General features: G+C 41.5%; 1 protein-coding gene across 3 annotated transcripts in view; it reads right to left on the bottom strand.

The window, feature by feature from the left end:
• Positions 1-23,947, bottom strand: part of aopep (aminopeptidase O (putative)) — a 207,872-nt gene that overhangs the window by 173,487 nt on the left and 10,438 nt on the right. For all 3 annotated transcript variants that reach the window (XM_061928246.1, XM_061928245.1, XM_061928247.1), the window contains 3 exons: positions 21,608-21,764; positions 20,788-20,947; positions 20,074-20,198 (listed from right to left, as the gene is read on the bottom strand). In XM_061928246.1, coding sequence (XP_061784230.1) covers positions 20,074-20,198; positions 20,788-20,947; positions 21,608-21,764 — 442 coding nt within the window. The remainder of the gene's footprint in view (positions 1-20,073; positions 20,199-20,787; positions 20,948-21,607; positions 21,765-23,947) is intronic.

Here is a 23,947-nt window from a genome sequence, read left to right on the forward strand (position 1 = left end):
CTAAGTGCATGTCTTTTGTTTGTTCATCGAATGATTTATATTTTAAATAAATCATTTTCCTACCTGCAAGCTGTGTCCGAAGCCGTCTGCATCCTTGGGAGAACCACACCCGCATCACAATGCGACCAAGTCGTTACAGTAGGAAGCTAGCAGAAGACAATTCTCCCGCATCGGCTAACGAGGAGTGGGACGAAGGTACGCTCATGGTGTTGCAAGCGATGGAAGCCGAGACGCTTCGCTATTCGACGGAGGAGAGGTCGAATCTCATGTGGGGAGCTGGAGGCTCTGTTATCCCCATCGACTCCCTCTGGTCGGAAGACATCGCCGCTACACCGCAGTACCGGGCGCGCCGTCAAAGACGGAAGCCGGCCAGAAGGAAGCCGGCCAGAAGGTCTTTCCCTCGCCGCCAAGACGCGCCGCTCCTGCAAACTCCTCCCCCGGACCGAAGCAAGCTACATGCAGCTCAAGCTCCCCCTCCTCAGATGTTTGGCAACCCCATCGACCACTTCGTCAAACAATTTTCCAATTGGGCTGTCAGTCACATGGACAGCTACAACAATGACATCATGGCGCCCCCCCGAAGAGGTAACTCCGCCCACTTCAGATGATGTCATTGATCAAGATTTTTTTTCCATATCTTCTGCTTCTTTCTGTCAGCCAATTCAAAATAACTTTTATTCTAAGATAAAACATTATCAGGACATTTTTGTTAAGTTCAAGTCTAGTCAGTCACATTCTGATTTTCAAGCTCCTCCCCCAATTACTTTGGCCCCACCCCCAGTGACTATTGCTTCGCCCACTGCACGTATTTTTTCCCCCTATGCTCCCACCCAATCTCAAGTGGGGAGTGATAATAGTCAATTTGGACAATTTAAAGTGGAGGAGTATACCCCCCTCCATACCTCCCCCCACCCACCCTTGAAGACGGTTCCAAACCGCAAAGAGCGCGTCTGGTATCCGCGTCTTGAGAGGGGGGATAGTACTGGGAACTGTGCTAGTGGGGTGGCACAACTGCGCTCAGCTAAGCCGCAACCTCCTGCACGGCCACCGCCACCAGTTTTTTGGCGTGCTAAGCCGCAACCCCCTGCACGGCCACCGCCACCAGTTTTTCAGCGTGCTAAGCCGCAACCTCCTGCACGGCCACCGCCACCAGTCTTTCGGCGTGCTAAACCGCAACCTCCTGCACGGCCCCCGCCACCAGTCTTTCGGCGTGCTAAGCCGCAACCTCCTGCACGGCCACCGCCACCAGTCCTTCGGCCTGCTAAGCCACCTCCAGCTGCACCTCGGCTAGCACCTGTTCCTGCACCTCGGCTGACACGCCAAGCTTCGTCTCCTGTACCTCCACCATGCCAAGTTCCACGGTTGGTTCTCACACCAGCGCCGGCTCCACGGCTGGTTCTCACACCAGCGCCGGCTCCACGGCTGGTTCCCACACCAGCGCCGGCTCCACGGCTGGTTCCCACACCAGCGACGGCTCCACGGCTGGTTCCCACACCAGCGCCGGCTCCACGGCTGGTTCCCACACCAGCGCCGGCTCCACGGCTGGTTCCCACACCAGCGCCGGCTCCACGGCTGGTTCCCACACGAGCGCCGGCTCCACGGCTGGTTCCCACACCAGCGCCGGCTCCAAGGCTGGTTCCCACACCAGCGCCGGCTCCAAGGCTGGTTCCCACACCAGCGCCGGCTCCAAGGCTGGTTCCCACACCAGCGCCGGCTCCAAGGCTGGTTCCCACACCAGCGCCGGCTCCAAGACTGGTTCCCACACCAGCGCCGGCTCCAAGGCTGGTTCCCACACCAGCGCCGGCTCCAAGGCTGGTTCCCACACCAGCGCCGGCTCCAAGGCTGGCTCCCACACCAGCGCCGGCTCCAAGGCTGGCTCCCACACCAGCGCCGGCTCCAAGGCTGGCTCCCACACCAGCGCCGGCTCCAAGGCTGGCTCCCACACCAGCGTCGGCTCCAAGGCTGGCTCCCACACCAGCGCCGGCTCCAAGGCTGGCTCCCACACCAGCGCCGGCTCCAAGGCTGGCTCCCACACCAGCGCCGGCTCCAAGACTAGCACCAGAACCTGCACCGGCTCCAAGACTAGCACCAGAACCTACACCAGCGGCCGCGACGACGACGTCTCCTCCTGCCTCCGCGGCGACGACGACTCCTCCTGCCTCCGCGGCGACGACGACTCCTCCTGCCTCCGCGGCGACGACGACTCCTCCTGCCTCCGCGGCGACGACAACTCCTCCTGCCTCCGCGGCGACGTCTGCTCTCTCCTCGTCTCCGGTGGGCTTTTCCAGGACACCGCCACCTTCCTCGCCCTCATCGTCGTCTCAGCGACCTCGAGTGGTCTGGCTGCGCAAGCGGCGCTCTCGGAGGTTTGTGTATGGACGCCTGTGGCACAAACAGCAGCGACACCCGAGACATAGATTTAGAACTCTCCGGCTGCTGAACTTCTGGCGCCACTCACGCCCACCTTCTCGGCAGCCACGAATGTGGCCTTTCCATGGTCGCCCGCCTCGCCTGCGGCAGCGGCGTTCCACTCGCCGCCGCCACCTGACTCTTCCCCGGTGGATTCGGGGACACGTGGCCTGGCGACCCACCACCAAATCCTCCCTCCGCCCTCCCTTGACTCTTGAACTGTTTCTTGTTTATTGGGTTCTTGTTTTATTTTTTGTCAAGGGACATCTGGAATCTGTCCTTTAAGGGGGGGGGTACGGTTACGATCCGCTGCCCGGATCATAGTTTGTTTATGTTTGAGTCACATGTGTTTTCAGCACCTTGAGTTTCGTTTGTTTCTGTTGCCATGACGGCAGATTACATTCACCTGCCTCTGGTTAGTGTTCGGGACGCGCACCTGTTGCCCGGGCACTAATCAGAGGGCTATTTAGTCTTTGCCCTGGCCTCACTCGGTCTGGCTTCCTAGTTTGTTCCCATACAACTGATAACGACTACTTAGATTTCATGCTATGCTATTTTTGCCTGCTAGCTCCCACGCTAGTCCTTTTGTTTTGCCTTTTGTGCTACGTGCATGTCTTTTGTTTGTTCATCGAATGATTTATATTTTAAATAAATCATTTTCCTACCTGCAAGCTGTGTCCGAAGCCGTCTGCATCCTTGGGAGAACCACACCCGCATCACGATGCGACCAAGTCGTTACACTAATGCCACATCACTTTACAAGAATCCTTGAGAAAATGCGTCAAGTGCTAAGTGCAATGTTATTATAAACCTGATAAATTCAGTTTGGTATTTTTCAAGCATATTCCTCACATGTACCGTTTTTTTTATTACACTTAAAACACTTCTTTGTGGTCTACATAACATGTAATGGTGGATCTTTGGTCATTGGGATTTTGTTTTACAGATCATCTTTCAGCCGCTTTCTGATTGTCTCTTCTGAATGCGCCGTTTTGTGGGCGGTTTTATATTACGTGGCAAAGTCCTACTTCAGGCCAAGCCCCCTTTCACTGCGTCTTCTCTCCGTCAGTCATGTTGTATTTTTTTAGCGCTTTACTGACAGATATAACTATACGCTACAGTGGAGGACTTTAGCATGCATGTACAAGCCAGTCTGCCCCACAACAAAAGAATAGAGAAAAATAAGGAACATATTGATTATTATTACAACTGGATAAAAATGGTGGAGTGGCCCAAAGCCCTTCTGGTAAGTCTCTACAATATATGGAGATATAGAAGTTAATTTTGTGTTCTTGCCTCAATCTTTTGACATTGTTAAAAGTAAGAAAAATGTTGGCGAGCCCAAACGGCCACCTCTGTGTGTCGCCAAAGTGTGACAACGTGAAGCGAGAAGTTTGCGTGAGGCATCGCACATTTTCACGTTCAGTTCACTCTTGATATTGTACATCTCATCTGTGCTGTGAAAAAGGGCTTACACTTGGTTTTTGTGCGTACTCATAATATGAGCCCCCTGGCCTCCAATTCTTCCAGGAAGCATCCGGTTCAAAAAGCAGGCTCCATTTCACCGATTGTTGTGTCCGCAAAGTCACTTGTTGGCAGGATTATTCTGTCACGAACCTGCATGGTAGCGATAGTCATGACCTCAAGGTGCGGAGACAGGAGATGGCAAAAACAGTTTGATTCTCATAACAAAATTAAGAACTGTAAAAACAAAAGGCTATATAGCATGTGGCAGCAGCAAAGAAAGCAATGACAATATACACCATACAGAATACAATAATCCATCTTGGCATGCCAGGCAGAGCTCGCCAATAAATCCTCCTAATTGCAATATGGAATAGGTGTGAGGAATCAGCACTCCCACAGGAAAAAGAAAAGGGAGGTAGGAGCGCTGAAAACGGAAACAAACACCAAAAACAGGAAGAATACAACACAAAACAAAAACAGTCATGAAAGATTATGACAATTCCAGCTTCAAAGCTAGATTTAACTGAACGGTTACACAAACCAGGAATTTTTTAATTACTGGATGGTAACTACTGGTTCTACTCCAGTAAAACTTTAAAAAGGTTTTGTTTCAATAAAGAGGAGCATGGCAGTAGAATAGCATCCAGCAGGGTGCAAAAAAAAAACCTTTAGGCGGTCCAGCTGCTAACTTCCTCCCAAATGGGGACCATGGCCATTGTAACTTCCTGCCCGACCATAAACATGCAGTCAACTGAAGTCAGGCTGAACATTCGGGTAAGGTCAAGAGGTACATACCATACCATATTTTGTGTCTCGTGCCTTTGACAGCTATATGGGTGCAGTAGAAGCAAAAGGTATATGATCCTTTTTACCCAATTTTGTTCAGACAGCCACCTATCAGTTGATGGTGGCTTAAATTGAATCAATAAAGAAAAGAGGATTAGGAATATAATAGGAAGAGGTCTTAAAAGTATTTTAGCCATAAACAGGATTACAATGAAACATGCAGACACTGCATGCGTGCAGGCTTATCAAAAGTCTACTATCCAGAAGCGTAGGGGTCATCTTTTTTTGCCTGTGTGAAAACATCATGACAATGACATATGTGTGTTTTTTTGTGGCATTCCTCTGACATCACCCCACACCCCCACCCTGAACACATATCACATCCATTATACCAACAATACATGTATTCATATCAAGACAAGCACAGGAATCTGTGTGTCAGCAGCCAAGCAAAACAACACCCCTATCACCCACACCACTAAAAAGCCCATTTCAACACTTATGTCATTTCCCAACAAAAAGGTTCAGTGGGGGATTTACCACTCTCTCTGGCATGTCCTCATTTGGCTTCCATGCACTATATTTTCACACTCAAATCAGATTGGTACAGTAAGTCCAGCTTTGGAACACAGCTTCAAAGAGGGGAGAGGAAATGCAGTGCCCTTCCTGTCACTCCCAGTCAGAAAACGCAGTCAAGATGCCACAAGGAGATTTCCCCTCGCTAGTAACCCTAACTAACCATATTTGGTTATCTTTAGCAGGCTGTTTGGAAACATAGCACCCATCCATCTGCTAGATCAGGTTCAGATTAGAATTGCCCCCATTTGGTCCTTATTCAAGCGGACTGTTATGCAACCTATTATAGACAGAGATCCTACAAAATTGTGCGTGACGTAACAGTAGAACCACCTGTGCAATCAGAAAGTCTGATGTATGACGTAATTACAAAATACTTGTCGGACTGCGACAATTGCTTCCAACAGACCAGGGAAGGGGAATCGAGTGTTTACCTTCATAACACCCTTATCTTGGAATTGCAGTGATATTCTTAGACATAAACAAAAAGATGGAAAATTAACAGGTCGACATCGTAAACATTTTGTGTCAGTGCTGTTCAGGTAGTAACAAGTCGACTTTTAAAGCGGTATGAACGGGGCTTGACATTACTATCTACTTAAGAAAGACCATGAAGACACGTTATCTTTCCTTCATGCGATGATCCGCTTCTGTTACAATTCTAATACTACTTCCAAAGGTGTAAAATTACTGGGCTGTACCCATCTTTTCTGTTGGTGTTTTTTATAGAATAGTGGGCAAAAAAAAATTATGTTTTTCACAGACAGTGTAAGAAGGGCTTGACAATCAATCCATCCATCCATCCATCCATTTTCTACCGCTTGTCCCTTTCGGGGTGGCGGGGGGTGCTGGAGCCTATCTCAGCTGCATTCGGGCGGAAGGCGGGCTACACCCTGGACAATCTAATAACCTAGTTAACTCACAGCAATGATGACATATCCCAGGGGTCGGCAACCCAAAATGTTGAAAGAGCCATATTGGACCAAAAATACAAAAACAAATCTGTCTGGAGCCGCAACAAATTAAAAGCCATATTACATACAGATAGTGTGTCATGAGATATACATTGAATTAAGAGGACTTAAAGGAAACTAAATGACCTCAAATATACCTACAGATGAGATGACGCATAATGATGCAATATGTACATATAGCTAGCCTAAATAGCATGTTAGCATCGATTAGCTTGCAGTCATGCAGTGACCAAATATGTCTGATTAGCACTGCACACAAGTCAATAACATCAACAAAACTCACCTTTGTGCATTCATGCACAACGTTAAAAGTTTGGTGGACAAAATGAGACAGAAAAAGAAGTGGCATAAAACACGTCTGAGAAAGTCGGAGAAAGTTATACATGTAAACAAACTACGGTGAGTTCAAGGACCGCCAAAATTAGTAGGACAAAACGGCACTCGCCAAATAATCGAATCAGTGAGGCATGTTTAATATAAGCAGTGTGCTTTATAACAATTAGGGAGGTTTGTGTCATGTTTGTCCTCCTACAGAAACCATATTAAAACAAAAAATATATTTTTCTCCCCTCATCTTTTTCCATTTTTCATACATTTTTGAAAAAGCTCCAGAGAGCCACTAGGGCGGCGCTAAAGAGACGCATGCGGCTCTAGAGCCGCGGGTTGCCGACCCCTGACATATCCTCTAAACTAGAGATGTCCGATAATATCGGCCTGCCGATATTATCGGACGATAAATGCGTTAAAATGTAATATCGGAAATTATCGGTATCGTTTTTTTTATTATCGGTATCGGGTTTTTGTTTTTTTGGGGTTTTTTTTATTTTATTTTTTTATTAAATCAACATAAAAAACACAAGATACACTTAAAATTAGTGCACCAACCCAAAAAACCTCCCTCCCCCATTTACACTCATTCACAGAAAAGGGTTGTTTCTTTCTGTTATTAATATTCTGGTTCCTACATTATATATCAATATATATCAATACAGTCTGCAAGGAATACAATCCGTAAGCACACATGATTGTGCGTGCTGCTGGTCCACTAATAGTACTAACCTTTAACAGTTAATCTTACTAATTTTCATTAATTACTAGTTTCAATGTAACTGTTTTTATATTGTTTTACTTTCTTTTTTATTCAAGAAAATGTTTTTAATTTATTTATCTTATTTTATTAAACATTTTTAAGAGTACCTTATCTTCACAATACCTGGTTGTCCAAATTAGGCATAATAATGTGTTAATTCCACGACTATATATTTCGGTTGATATCGGTATCGGTTGATATCGGTATCGGTAATTAAAGAGTTGGACAATATCGGAATATCGGCAAAAAGCCATTATCGGACATCCCTACTCTAAACACATGTGTTGCTATAACCCCTCATGGTGTAATGGTATATGCTTCTGTCTTTCATGGCATGGGTTGGAGGCATCCGGTGTAAAAACAGAGCCAAAACCATTCATGCAACTGACTTGCTGTGGTGACCGCTGATAAAAATAAAATAAAATATGTGCTTGTCAACAAGAATTTCCACATTTGAAACAATTTTTTTTTACAACTTTCCCCTTTTTAGCTCTCACATTTTTGTAGTGTCCCTTTTTGGTGTGTCAATTTATTTTTCTAGAAAAAAAAACTGCTGACTGAAAGAAATCCAGCTGGCAAAAGAAGAACGGGCTTTTGTTGAAAAGGAAGACTTCTCATAGTTACATAAAAGCACCTAAAAATGGTAAATCCGTTGAACTGCTGACTGGTGTCATGCCTATATTTTGTCGTCTTGTTCACACTGTTCACACAATGTGTGTGTTTTTAGACCGCATGAATGCAGAGACCTGCCCTTACTTGACTCCTTAATCTCCCATTTCCTGCCCTCCCACTGTGTATCTGGGTATAAAAACTTCACACCACTGTGAATCCTCTGCCTGTCTAAATCTTTACCCTCCCCTTTCTTCTGAATCATACTACAACAGCTGGATGCCTCCTTGCCACAGGCCCCTCCAATACTGCTGTTTCCACGGGGGCACTGCACAAAATCTGCACTTGGCCCCCATCCCAAGCGCTGGGGCCCACATGCCTCCCAATCTCCAGATTAAATAGCACCCCTCTCTGAAGTCCATCCAGAGGCTAATGGCTTTTGTTGCTGGGAATAATCCACACATCCTCTCCCACATCCTGGGGGTCCGCTGGCCTGTTGCGAACCCCACTCCCTTGTGCCATCTCCATCTCAATTTTGCATTTTGTTTGACCTCCCCGACCTTCCGACGGCACCACCCTGTGGTTAAGTGCGTGGGCACCATGAGAGCCAAACCACCCGCAACGAAGGGAGGATTCAAGTTAGTTGAAACCCATGTGGAGTTTTATAGGGAGTCAATGCAGGTGCTGTCCGAAGTTTAATTAAGTTCCTAAATCTTTTCCCCGAAATTGAGTTTTAGCAAGCAGGCGGACCGTATTTCCAATACGTCCAGGAGCCTTTATTATTACTCAACTGCAGCAAAGTCCTGGTGTCTATTAGGGGGAAGACAATTACTCAATAAACCATCCGTATTAAATTTATTATCAGCATTATTATACATTAATTTTTTTTTTTTTCAAACTGCTATTTATTTAATTTACTTTTCTTAGATATTCAATTGAATGCAACTGGACTCTTCAGTTCGTCTCAGAACACGTTTGGCCTCTAATCCCAGCACACTTCATCAGTTCATGCTCATAGACTTTAATTGGTCAGATTTTCTCAAGATATTCTCTAACTAAAATCGGACGTGCTGAAGCAAGAATGGTTTTGCCCAATTGCGGTGTAGAAACAACTGTTAAATTCCCAAAGAGTGACCCCTCTGTCAATTCCAACAGCAGTCATTAAAATGTGATTCCTGTTGGCATTTAGACTTCATCTGACCAATCTGAGTCTATGAGCATAAACAGATGAAGCCTAACCCACAGAACCCAACACCAAACCTTCTCCATTGCTGCCCCCTCCCTCTGGAACTCTCTCCCCATTTATATCCGCTCATGTCATAACCCCACAACTTTCAAAAGACTGTTAAAAACCTACCTCTTCAAAACTGCTTTTAATGCTGAAGGAAACATTTCATAATACAATGTTCTCTTTCATTTTGCACATGTTATGTTGATTTACACAGTTTGTTTGATTAATATACTTAACTTTTATAAATAAATACATAAATAAATACTAACTGTTACAAAAAAGATCAATTAGAATAATACATAATGTTGGATATAGAGAACATACAAACCCTTTATTTATTAAATCACAATTATTGAAATTCAACGATTTGGTGCATTTGCAAACAGCTAAAATGATGTACAAAGCAAACTATCACCTGCGACCCAAGAATGTACAACAATTCTTATCAACAAAAGAGAAATATAACCTTAGAGGAAAACCTAATTTAAAATATTTGTATGCTCGTACAACACTTAACACTTTTAGTATATCAGTATGTGGAATTAAATTATGGAACGGATTAACCAAATAACTCAAACTAAGCACATATGATTCACTTTAAGAGATGGTTCAAACTACAAGTGTTCACAAAGTACACAGAACAAGAATTATGATGAACATCTTGAACCATTTTTTTTTTAATTGAGACAACAATTATTTATGTATTTAATATGTGTATGCTTACTATGGGATATCATTTATTTATTATTTATTTGTTCACTGTTCTGTTACAGAGAACAAGGAAATTGGATAAAATGGTTACGGTATGAAAAGGGGTAGGATCTTCCTACTCCTTTTCGGACGTGCTGTAATGAAACAACTGGAATGGTGTGATGCATTACATTGAATCATATGCATGTTCGATATAAAGTGAAACTGAACTGTACTGAACATGAATAAAATGAATGATCATTATCATTATTATATGTCAAATGAAAATGCATACAGAATGACTATTGTAGGGAAAAAGGCAAAAAAACAATAAGCTATGCTTTAGGTTATTTTTCATCTGTAAGCTATCATACACAGTACAACTTTGAGTAGTAAAATTATTTTACTTGTACATGTAATTGAGTCATTTCAAATGTATTTATCATGCTTATATTCACCATAATTGTTGTATTCATACTTATTTTATTTACTTTTATCTTAATTCTTAAAATAATTTAGTCATCAACATCGCTTTTGTGCTTATTTTTCTCTCACCCTTAAATCTCACCACAATATCTATAATAACATACATACAATACGGATAAATTATCTATTTATTTATGTATCTATTCATCCAAATAACCTCGGCTGGTAGGCCATTATTAATTTGAAGGCACAGAATATTAAACAAAGATGCACATAACATTGTGGTGCAAGGAACAGTTTTCAAAAAGGACGCCGTTTTTAAAAAGTGCAGGGAACTTGTTCACAATATCAGAGTAGTAACTTTAGCACAGAGAAATCCTTGGGAGGTGCTGCTGTTTTAGTTAGCAACAGAGTTGGGCTCGGAATTAAATCCATAACTGAGATAATGCTCTTATGTGTTTCAAACGGACAATTAATTGTGACACATCATCTAGACCAGGGGTCGGCAACCCGCGGCTCCGGATCCGCATGCGGCTCTTTGATCACTCAGCTGCATACTTGCCGACACCCCCGATTTTCCCGGGACACTTCCGAATATCAGTGACTCTCGCAGAAAACTCCCGGGATTAATATTCTCAGAGTTTCACCCTTACAATAATAATAAGGGCGTGCTATGATGGTACAGTATTTAACACCCTCTACAATATGTATTAACATCGTGCCAGCCCAGCCTCTTGTTATGAGAATCTTCTGCTTGCACACGTAAGTGACAGCAAGGCATACTTGGTCAACAGCCACACAGGTTACACTGACGGTGGCCATATAAAACAACTTTAACACTCTTACTAATAATGCGCCCCACTTTGAACCAAAACCAAACAAGAATGACAAACACATTTCGGGAGAACATCTGCACCTTAACACAACATAAACACAACAGAACAAATACCCAGAATCCCATGCAGCCCTGACTCTTCCGGGCTACATTATACACCCCTGCTACCACCAAACCCCGCCCCCACCTCAACCCTGCTCCCTCACACATCAACACCCCCCCGCCCCACCTTCCGTGCGTCGGTTGAGGTGGGTGGGGTTTGGTAGCGGGGGGCGTATAATGTAGCCCGGAAGAGTTAGGGCTGCATGGGATTCTGGGTATTTGTTCTGTTGTGTTTATGTTGTGTTACGGTGCAGATGTTCTCCCGAAATGTGTTTGTCATTCTTGTTTGGTGTGGGTTCACAGTGTGGCGCATTAAAGGTTTTTATACCGCCACCGTCAGTGTAACCTGTGTGGTTGTTGACCAAGTATGCCTTGCTGTCACTTATGTGTGTGAGCAGAAGCCCCATACAACGCGTGGCTGCGCTGGCACGCTGGTTGTAGTGAGCGTCAAATGCTGTACCACCACGGCACGGTCGAGAGACCATTTGCCTTGAAAGTCGTAGTCTGCCGGAATAATCGGTAGGGTTGACAAGCATGACGCTGTCAAGCGCCTTACAAATAAAACCTGCGGGCCGCACTAACATTCAATTTACAGTACATATTAAGGTGTGGGCCGCGTGTCTGAGACCCTTGGATTATACATAGCACAAAGCAAAAAAAAAAACTTTGTATGCAGTGTTATTTCATTTTAAAATTCAAAAGATTTTTGTGGCTCCCATTGTTTTCTTTAATTTGTGAAACTGGTCAAAATGGCTCTTTGACTTGTAAAGGTTGCCGACCCCTGATCGTTCACTACTATAAGAGAAAAACAGTATGTGAGTTCCAGGGAGCAATTCTACTGAGAAAATAAAATCTATCAGAAACACTGTGTAAGAACTTGATGTTCTTTCAAAACTAAATACAGCACAGAAGAAGGAAAACGTTTTATAAGGCGTGGGGTTTAGATCAAAGGGCATTCGGGGAACATTTGCAGTAATAAATGTGCAAAGTTGAGAACTGGCCCTCGCTGCAACCCTGACACTCTCCAAATGTTTGTGATTGAAGCTAATCTTAGACTGTGATGTCAAGTATTTGCACAGCGTGGACATTTGCAGAGATGAGCTCATATCCAGTCCAGAAAAAGAACCACTGGAACAATGTTTACTGAACACCCAAAATATGATTTGTCAACACAGGCAATGCCAAAGGTTAGTGGTCTTTATTCTTGCTTCAATGTTTAATTTGAGCTTTATTCTTACAGCGACAGTATAATAGCAGAGGGACTTTGTTTATATATATATAAACAAGCTGTATTGCCGAGAAAATATAAAAATCGATAAAAACAAAGACAGCAAACACACGGCTGAAACGCTACAAAAAACAAATTTTGAGAGCTGAAAAAAGCCAATGCCATAGGAAACTTTTTTATCCTCAGAATGGAAGAAATGACAGAAAACAGAGTGGGTAGAAGGTGAAGAGGACAGGGTAAGGTTAAGGCGAAACAAAAAAATGCATAATACGCAATGTATCTAGCTCCTTCTCTGCCCCTGCACATCAACAGGCTTAAACTACATTCAAACACACGTCAACACATGTCCATATTGTGGACATGACAGCCTGCCGTGTAAACTTGGACTCATATAACTCATATAAGAGGTGAGGGAGAGCTTTTGGGGAAGAAGGCAGGATAAGAAGACTGAAAAGAATAGAAAAAAACCTACATGATATATAGCGAGATACTGTAACTACAATTGGACATTTTAAAATAGTAAAGACTTCTGTGGAAAGAAGATTATGGTGTTTTTTTTTAACAAGTGAAACAAGCAATCAATCCCACTCTAGAAACAGTGAGCTAAACCTCAGGCAGCAGATTATAGCATCAACACTGCTGTGCAGCAGCCAAGCTTAATGTTTTCTTTGTTAGTTTGAATCTTACAGCTCAAATTCCGAAAAGGTCGAAACATATAATGATAGGATTTATAAGTCCTTGTTGAGCAATTTCCCAGTAAATACAGTTTTGATGAGCAAACTTTTTTGTGTTTTCCCCCCCCCAAAAAACAAAAAAAACATTCCACCGGTGCATGTTATTTTCAAGACGTTATTATATCATGAATGGGTAATAAAAGCGGATCCACAAAATGCATAAAACAGAATTTGAGTGTGTGTTTATGTGGTAATAAATGTTAATTTCTTGAGTAATAAAATGTTTTTTTATTCATCATAAGCTCATCATGATAATGGTGCTGTTCCGATGTTTTATCTTGTTTTCTTACACTTCTGAGTCTCATTTGACAGTTTGCATTTAGTTCAGGTGAATGTACCAGTCTTGTCTTTTGTTCAAACCTAGAAAGTGTCTACACTGTACGTCCATCCATCCATTTTCAACCGCTTGTCACTTTCAGGGTCAATGGGGGCTGCAGCCTATCCCAGCTACACCCTGGACAAGTCGCCACCACATCGCAGGGCCAACACAGATAGACTATGTTTACACCGCAAGGGCCCATATCGGATTTTATCGAAATCTGATTTTTTTCCAGCTGACTGATTACACTGCAAGTAAATGTGATCTTTATCAGACTCAAGTACAAACACGCACAGGCCCTAATGCGGGCCCAAATGTGGCCTTGACGTCATTTGCATGCGCAGTTCGATGAATTAAAAACAAAGGAAGTTGACTGGATTTCGTAAATGATCAAGGAAGCCACTACTACTACTACAGAATAAAATAAGTCGCCACATCTTAAAAATGAAGGTTTTTTTTAAATGTAAAAATAGCGTAGTTATATAATGTATGAATGTATGTATGTATACAGTGGTCTTGCCGTTTGTTTACTGGAATGGTCACTTGTCCTTTATTTAAAGGAGCCATATGTAAGAATGTGGCCAGAAATGGTACTGCAACCACAGTCAAAATTATGTAGTCCCCTCCCCCTCTCCCTGACTGAGGTTGCCAGGTACGCAGCCGAATCCAGCTCGATCGACTGTACGCCCAAAACTAAAGAGGAGACATTTCACCAAGGTATGTCTATAGGCTACTGTTTTAAACGTTTTAGATTGCCATATAACTTGGTACATGTAGTCCACAATATGCAAACACGAATGTGGAATACTTTTATCATGTGATTTTGCTGTCTCCACACGTTTCACATTGCCATGACAGCCGTGCTAATGTTGGAACGCATTTCCTCAACATATCAGCATATTGAGAACGAAATAGGCACTGACACTACCCATATACACATAGGTTTTATTTGTCGAAAATATATTTTGCCCTGTCAGTTTGAACACACATCCACATAAAGGCTAACAGGCATATATTTCCCCCGTCAACCTATATGTCGATGTGTAATCGAATTGGGCTATATCTATGTTCACATTGACCGGGCGAGCATGCTAAGCATTCGTTGCACGAACATACTAGCTTTGATAGACAAGATCATAGACTGTATTGGACAACATAGTTTACATATGAAATGTCAATTTCCATTTTTTACAGGTAATAAGACAACGTAAATGCCTTACTTACCTATCAAGGAGGAAATTAGCAAGTTGGGCATCAGATGAAAACATCTTCTCCGCCTTCAATCATCTCCATCTTTCCAAAAGGCATCCCCGATACAAATCCTTGTTTTGTTTCTGGCTTTGTCATGAATACGTTGAGAATCGCAACAAGGCCTTTTAGATTTACTAAGGTCTGACATGTTTAGTAACTTTACCAGTGGCAGTCGCTAGACGAAGATGGCGGTGCGTAACTGGCAACCTGGATGTAACACACTCACAGACTTTCTAATTGGGAAAACAGTGGAAGGCGGGACATCGAAATGAAAACAATAACAAGATTTCGGGGCTGTAAATCTAATTTTGAAATGAGCATATCCCGGCTGACCTCCTGTTATCAGTTATAGAGGTATTCGAAAACAACATGATTTATTAATGCCTTTTGACATATCGGGACCATTTAATGATGATTTCACATGCAATTCTTACATATGGCTCCTTTAACTGCTAACTTTGTTAGCGTTCCAATAACATCCGGACTAGCTAAAATGTGTTGTCATCTCATGGAATTGAACGCAGGCTGTGCAGTGTTAACACACTGAGTTGTCAGTGAGGCACGAAGATTATGTATTAGATGTTAGAGGTATCACTCCTGTTTATTTTTTGGTGTTAAACTGTTGCACTGAACCACATGGTGTTGTTGTCAAACAAAGCTTGTTTATTACACTTTATCTTCATTAGCAAAACTGCTTTGTGTTTGATATTGACATAAAAAATAAACACCATGTGTTTTTACACTTCTTGAGGGTTTTTTTTTTTTACATTTCACAAATGTATTACTTTAAAAAACAATGAGACACAGCATTGTGTTAATGTTTTATGATGTATAGTTAATTCCTACTCCTAATGGATCTGTCCTGATACAGCATGTACATGTACATATATTTAGTACATGTCAATGAACACAAAATATACATAATTAAAAAAAAAAAAATCTCTCAAAATGTGAAAATAAAAATAAATGTATCATGTAATGAGAAAAAGCTGACACGTTGATACAATCAATGAACAAAAACACAAATATTTGTCTTTAAATATATTGATAATGTTTATCTATAGCCTTTTCATTAGACATTACAAATTACATGATGACGTGCCGTTCACACCCCAGCCCAACACTGTTTTACCTAACAATAAATAATCATGATTAATAATCATGATTTCAATATTGATCAAAAATAATCGTGATTATTAGTTTTGCTATATTTCATTCAGCTCTATGTGTAAGACTTGATCACATATATGAACACTATTTTTATCTATATGGACAAAAAGTGCAGTTGCGTCTTTTGGCCATCAGGGGCCATTTGCAAAATTGTTACATTTGTTTTAATTGTTTATCTCTAATGTCCATAAGGTGCCATCGTGCACAATTTTCACATGTATTTTTTATTTATTTATGTTATTATTCTGTATGTCATATTACTTTGTTTATAATGTTTGTGTTGCTTTCATATGCACATTCAATTTCTACTTGAGGTACATGAAACCCAGTGTTAACTACAATAATGTTTCTCCTACAAAGAATATAATTTTTCATGTGTTGTTTTAAAAAAAAATAAAACCTGGGTAAAAGATTTCAGTATAAGTACTCTTTGAAAAATTGAACACATTTACAAATACTGTGATAATAAACTGTGATAAGAACTGTTCATACCGTGACCTCCCTAATATATATACAGTACATATACAGCACACATTATGCAGAACTTAAAAAGGACACAATAAACTTCTGTGTAACATAAAAAGATGTCTTAATAGTAATTATAGTAGGTTATAGTGTTACAATGCATAACATAACACAGCAACAATAAGTTAGCATAGTATATGGTCTTCCCTAGGCCTTTTTTCACCACAGGAACCTTTACAGGAATTTTCCCCATTTACCAGGGCAAATAAAGTCTCTCCCTGTGCAATGTTCCCTCTAATTTTTCATGTGTGTGAGCGAACGCAAAAACTCCCTGGGCATTCAGTGGAGCACATGTGAACAACATTAGACGTGCACACTGTGGCCATACCAGCAGCACACCTGTCTCAAATCTGACATCATTACAATTTAAATGTCTTATTATTATAATCAAATGACAGCAGTCATTTCCGTGGAATTATTTATGAATATAAGTGATTTGGCCCACTTACAACGAAAATAACAAAAAAAATCTTGCTTTTCATGAGCCTATGTACAAGTATTCTATGACTGGGTGAGGTCCTACTTTTGAAAGAATGTGTATACCTTTCAGAAATCACATTTAGTTCCCCTTAAAACATTCTCATGGTGCACAATCAGATGTATGCATGGGATAAAGTGTACATTTCTGTAACTTTCTGTCTGTAAAATCTTTTTATGAGCATTTCTGTAATCTAGTAACAGCATTTCATGATTATTATCCATACATTAACATTCTTAATGAATGACAATAGACCATCTGATTTGGGAGTCATAGCGTAAAGACCTGGAATTTACACTTGTGTGGTGTTGGAGTTGTCCAACTTTTTGTGTGGCCATAAACGCATCACTGGTCTTAGCGCCATGAGTGAGTGTGTTGGTGCAAGTGAGAAAGTGCAAGTGGCTGCTGTTGATATGACAGATGACAAAGAGTTGGTTTTGGTCTGGTTTGTAGGGCAGACAATGACCAGTTTGGCGAGATAGAAGTTTTTTACTATGTTATACATTTTTGGTGTGGTTGGGGCCGACAATAAACTGTTTTACTCAAAGTGATCGATGGAATGCCTGTTCCAGGAACTACACTATATTGCCAAAAGTATTACAGGTGTCCTAATCACTTGGCCCGGCCACAGGTGTATAAAATCAAGCACTTAGGCATGGAGACTGTTTGTACAAACATTTGTGAACGAATGGGCCGCTCTCAGGAGCTCAGTGATTTCCAGCGTGGAACTGTCATAGGATGCCACCTGTGCAACAAATCCAGTCGTGAAATTTCCTCGCTCCTAAATATTCCAAAGTCAACTGTTGGCTTTATTATAAGAAAATGGAAGAGTTTGGGAACAACAGCAACACAGCCATGAAGTAGTAGGCCACGCAAACTGACAGAGAGGGGTCAGCGGATGCTGAAGTGCATAGTGCAAAGAGGTCGCCGACTTTCTGCACAGTCAGTTGCTACAGAGCTCCGAACTTCATGTGACCTTCCAATTAGCCCACGTACAGTACACAGAGAGCTTCATGGAATGGGTTTCCATGGCCAAGCAGCTGCATCTAAGCCATACATCACCAAGTCCAATGCAAAGCGTCTGATACAGTGGTGTAAAGGACATCGCCACTGGACTCTAGAGCAGTGGAGACGCCTTCTCTGGAGTGATGAATCACGCTTTTCTATTTGGCAATCTGATGGACCAGTCTGGGTTTGGAGGTTGCCAAGAGAACGGTACATTTTGGACTGTATTGTGCCGAGTGTGAAATTTGGTGGAGGAGGAATTATGGTGTGGGGTTGTTTTTCAGGAGTTGGGCTTGGCCCCTTAGTTCCAGTGAAAGGAACTTTGAATGCTCCAGGATACCAAAACGTTTTTGGACAATTCCATGCTCCCAACCTTGTGTGAACAGTTTAGAGCGGGGCCCTTCCTCCTCCAAATCAAATCAAATCAACTTTATTTATAAAGCACATTTAAAATTTACCACAGAGGTAGCCAAAGTGCTGTACAATGGGCAGGTTAAAAGAAATCACAAGAGAAACGAGCAAGCACACCACCACACAAACAGAGCACGATAAAAAATAAATAAATAAATAAATAAAACATAAAAACAAGTTCACAGCTGGTGCATTGTGGGACGCCATAGCAGGATGGAGATTACTCAGTGTTAAAAGCCATGGAATAAAAGCGATTTAAAAACAGGAAGAGAGGAGGCCTGTCTAACACTCAAAGGTAAGCCGTTCCAGAGCTTGGGAGCAGCAGCGGCGAACGTTCTGTCACCTCTAAGCTTAAACCTTGTGTCAGGGACCGTCAATAGCAGCTGATCGGCTGATCTTAAAGATTGGGAGGGGCAGTAAGGCAGAAGGAGGTCGGAGAGATATGTTGGAGCGAGGTTGTTTAGACATTTAAAAACAAATAGTAGGAGTTTAAAATTGATTCGGTAACGCACAGGGAGCCAGTGAAGGGACGCTAGTATAGGGGTGATGTGCTCACGTCTACATGACTGTACACCGGTGCACAAAGCAAGGCCCATAAAAACAGAGTCTGGTGTGGATGAACTTGACTGGCCTGCACAGAGTTCTGACCTGAACCCGATAGAACATCTTTGGGATGAATTAGAATGGAGACTGAGAGCCAGGTCTTCTCGACCAACATCAGTGTGTGACCTCCCCAATGCGCTTTTGGAAGAATGGTCAAAAATTCCTATAAACACACTCCGCAACCTTGTGGACAACCTTCCCAGAAGAGTTGAAGCTGTAATAGCTGCAAAAGGTGGACCAACATCATATTGAACCCTATGGGTTAGGAATGGGATGGCACTTCAAGTTCATATGTGAGTCTAGGCAGGTGGCCAAATACTTTTGGCAATATAGTGTATATGGCTCCAGGAACTTAAAGTTCCTGAACTTTATTTGCTGATTTGTACAGGTGGGATACATTGTAGTCATCCATTTATACTTGTAAAGGCAACATTTTTGATCCAGCTCTTGTATGCTTGCAATGTCAAAAGACAACTGTTGCGTTCCATTCCGTAGAACATATTTTGCCCAGACTGCCTTTTCAATAAAAGGACCACAACTATGGAACTCTTTACCTGACACATTGAAAAGTATACCTGCACTTGTCACTTTCAAAAAACAAACAAAATTATGGCTAGTTGAGCAACAATCATGTTCCCATGTTTAGTTTTTACTCATTTTTACTAATTAGTTTTCATCTAGTCTGCACTTTGTCTGTGTTATTATTATCATTGGCTTTTATCTAGTTTGCACTTTGTCTGTATAATTTCTATTATCATTATTATCGACTCATCTTAGCCTTATTCTATTTTATTTTCCTATTTTAATGATGTTGGATCTGTGTTGTTGTTGTGGACAAGTGTTGTAAATTAGCTTTGGCTACAAACACTATGATGCATACATTGGATAACTGTTTCAGATGTCTATGTTTTTGTATCTGTCCCTATTTCAAATAAACCTATATATATATATATATATATACACAGTATATATATATACATACACAGTATATATATATATATATATATATATATATATATATATATATATATATATATATATATATATATATATATATATATATATACACACACAGTATATATATATATATAGGATTTTTTTTACCTGGCACAGTTGTGCCAAATGATGCAGTCACAACCATAGCATCTCCTTACCTGGCCATGCCCAGACTGGAAAACCCAGATGGCACAATGAGTACATCCAGGCGGGGGAAGGGATGGACTCCCAAAATGGCGTGAGCTGCAGCTAAACATTGCGGCAACAGTGGGAGGACTCCGATCTAGATAGAAGACGAGGAGAGTGACAGGGATTTTTAAGAAACACAATAAAATACACATGTATTCTGATAGAAAATATTTTTTCTGTTGATTGATTCCTTATTCATTACTAAAATTAGCACCACTCACACCACATGCATCTGTTATGTTTAATGTTCTGATCTACTGTTTCTATGCCTTTGTAGTACTAAGCAGAATAAAGTTTATTGGACGAGTTGTGGAAATAGCTCAGATGTAGCTCAGCTTCCCATGAAATACCGGTTGTTATGTTTTTTACATCTTTAGACTGCAACTTCATTGAGAATGACAGTGCCTCTGCTGGTTGCAGCAAATTAGTAAACTCTAGTTTGCCTCAGTTTTGTTTATTGTACAAAACTGAACAGCATTGGGTTTTGCAAACAGGGTATTGAAAGGTCAAAGGGTGCAAATGTTTGGGCCGTTTTAAAGTCTCTGAACACATGCATAAAAATGTATGACTCAAGTTGAGTTGGCACGTCGTACTGTTGCCATAGCGATGCAAACAAAGACTGTTGTTTAGCTGAAATTTCCAGTCAATATAATATATTCTGTCAAGTTAGGAAAGCTTTCCACCTGGGCTTTCTGCAGCAGGCTGACCGGGGCGAACACGCGATGAGGGATCACACGCTGGAATATCACAGACCGCTCTTTGAATCGACAAGGGTAGTCGCCATGAGAACAAGGGAAGCCGTCGTCCAACATGGGTGGATTATTACAGGCGGCCTGGTCTCCACTGTAACACAGTCAAAAGAAAAGGTTGAATCCAAGGTTAACGAAAGTATTTTTATACATTTCCCCCATTGAGAGAGCACAGTGTGCGTGAGGTGTAATATTCATTCCATGTGTCTCTTTGTTCTAGGCGTGGGAATGAAAGCCATGGAAATATGGAATATATTCAAAACCGCTCCTAAAAATATGAAGGTGTCACTATGCAATCGTATTCGGTCTTAAATCCAACAGGCAGCGCTGACTTTATCCTCCCAATCAGGACTGTTCCAAAAGGGTTTCGGAGCCACATCCAAGTTTCCTTCCCAGCCATTCACTGAAAATAAAGGGCTTCCTTGTAGTGGGAGATTCCTGAGGCCGGCAGTAGGCTACGGCTGGACTGCCACAGGAGGAAAAACCGAGGAGGAGGAGGTTTACTGGAAACCACTGGCAGACACAGCAGTGTGACGGGGACCCCAAAGCACTGCCTCCACAGCAAGCTAGTGTACATACAGCACAATGAAAACTTAGACTTTACTGACACACACTCCATGGATTATTTAAGATGTATGGAATTTTTGGTGCCCTAATCTCACCACCGGTTTGGTGGGATAAAAAATCAATGGTCATGGAATGCGGACAGGTATAAACACAAATATAAACACTTTTAAAACTAATAATGGCATACCTGCCAGTGTGGAGCATAGAAGTTACTTCACTGCTTGAACCTCCCTGTGAGGACACATGAAGAGACTCTGGAGTCACTTGCTGCCAGTGACCAACTGCCAAGGTGAAGGTGGATGCAGGCATGGGCATGGTAACGTAGTAATGCCAAATTGAGAAACCTGCGGAAAAACAAATGCTTGTAAAAGTCATAGGTGTTAAGTTAGGATGAAATTAATGGGCAGTAAATAGGAAAGTCATGCAAGTGTTTTTGTTTGGGCATATATGGATTTTAAAACGGTATTTCAGGGTGATGCCATTATGATACAATAAAAAGTCTTCGCTAAATATACATTTTTAAACTTTTAGCAACTTATAGCTCGGGATGGTCTCCTGCTGGCCCCACTATGGACTGGACTCTCACTATTATGTTAGATCCACTATGGACTGGACTCTCACAATATAATGCTAGATCCACTCGACGTCCATTGCACCGGTCGCCCAGGGGGTCCTCTCCAAGGTTTCTCATTGTCCTATTGGGTTGAGTTTTTCCTGCCCTGATGTGGGGGATCTGAACCGAGGATGTCGTTGTGGCTTGTGCAGCCCTTTGAGACACTTGTGATTTAGGGCTATAAAAATAAACATTCATTGATTGATTACCATGAATTGATTTATGTGGACCCCGACTTAAACAAGTTGAAGAACTTATTCGGGTCTTACCATTTAGTGGTCAATTGAACGGAATATGTACTGAACTGTACAATCTACTAATAAAAGTTTCAATCAATCAATCAATCAGGTTGATAGGTGTCACATAAGACATTTGGTTCCTCCCCAAGAACTAAACTTACTTAAGTTATATACCAAGTATTGCTATATCTACTTATAATGTATGGTACGATGTGGTTTATTTGTTTCAGGCATGCTTATTAACAAGTTACATGAAGAGGGGCCCCCTTTAAGCATAACCAACTTTTCTTACCTATTGGTACATGCTGTTGTGTATTTGGGATCTGCAAAAGTCTCAAAATTGTGAAATTAAACCGTAGAGGCATTGCGGAGCTATTTATAAAACAATCTTGCCTTCCCTCATACTTCCGGGAAACGAGTAGCTTGGAATTTGCCCATTTTGTTTTCCCCCCAATTGTTACATCAGCAGATTACCCATATATGGTATTCATTTACCCAAATTGCTTTGCGCGGGTGCACCATTGTAGTCTGCGCTATAGTCAATAGTAGGGCTGCGAATCTTTGGGTGTCCCACGACTTGATTCAATATCGATTCTTGGGGTCACGATTCGATTACAAATCGATTTTTTTTTCGATTCAACGCGATTCTCGATTCAAAAACAATATTTTTCCGATTCAAAAGGATTCTCTATTCATTCAATACATAGGATTTCAGCAGGATCTACCCCAGTCTGCTGACATGCAAGCAGAGTAGTATATTTTTGTAAAAAGCTTTTATAATTGTAAAGGACAATGTTTTATCAACTGATTGCAATAATGTCAATTTGTTTTAACTATTAAATGAACCAAAAATATGACTTATTTTATCTTTGTGAAAATATTGGACACAGTGTGTTGTCAAGCTTATGAGAGGCGATGCAAGTGTAAGCCACTGTGACACTATTCATTTTCATTTTTATTTTTTATAAATGTCTAATTATAATGTCAATGAGGGATTTTTAATCACTGCTCTGTTGAAATTGTTACTAATATTGATACTGTTGTTGATAATATTCATTTTTGTTTCACTACTTTTGGATTGTTCTGTGTCGTGTTTGTGTGTCCTCTCAATTGCTCTGTTTATTGCAGTTCTGAGTGTTGCTGGGTCGGGTTTGGTTTTGGAATTGGATTGCATTGTTATGGTATTGCTATGTATTGTTTTGTTGGATTGATTAATAAAAAAGAAAAAATAATAATAATAATAAAAAAGAAAAAGAAAAAAGAAAAAAAAGAAAATCGATTTTTGAAAAATGAGAATTGATACTGAATCGAACAACGTGAGAATGGCGATTTGAATTCGAATTGATTTTTTCCCACACCCCTAGTCAATAGCGTTGTAGCTCTCTTTTTTGCTATCCTCTTGTTATGGAGCAGACTGGCTTGTACATGGACATGCATTCTTTGATGTTGCCATTTCTAAAATTAATTAGCGACAGTTTGAACTTAATCTGTTAGTAGATTTGCTATGGGAGTGCTAAAAACTACAACAAAGATGGCTAGAGAAGACACATTTAAAGTGGAGGCACGAAAAGAAGACCGCCCACAAAACGGCGCATCCTGAGGAGATGGCCATAGAGCGGCTTGAAAACATTCTGTAAAACATAATCTATGCAACATTTTGACCAAATAAACGCCA

This window comes from Nerophis lumbriciformis, linkage group LG33 (genome assembly GCF_033978685.3).
Source record: "Nerophis lumbriciformis linkage group LG33, RoL_Nlum_v2.1, whole genome shotgun sequence".
Classification (NCBI taxonomy): domain Eukaryota; kingdom Metazoa; phylum Chordata; class Actinopteri; order Syngnathiformes; family Syngnathidae; genus Nerophis; species Nerophis lumbriciformis.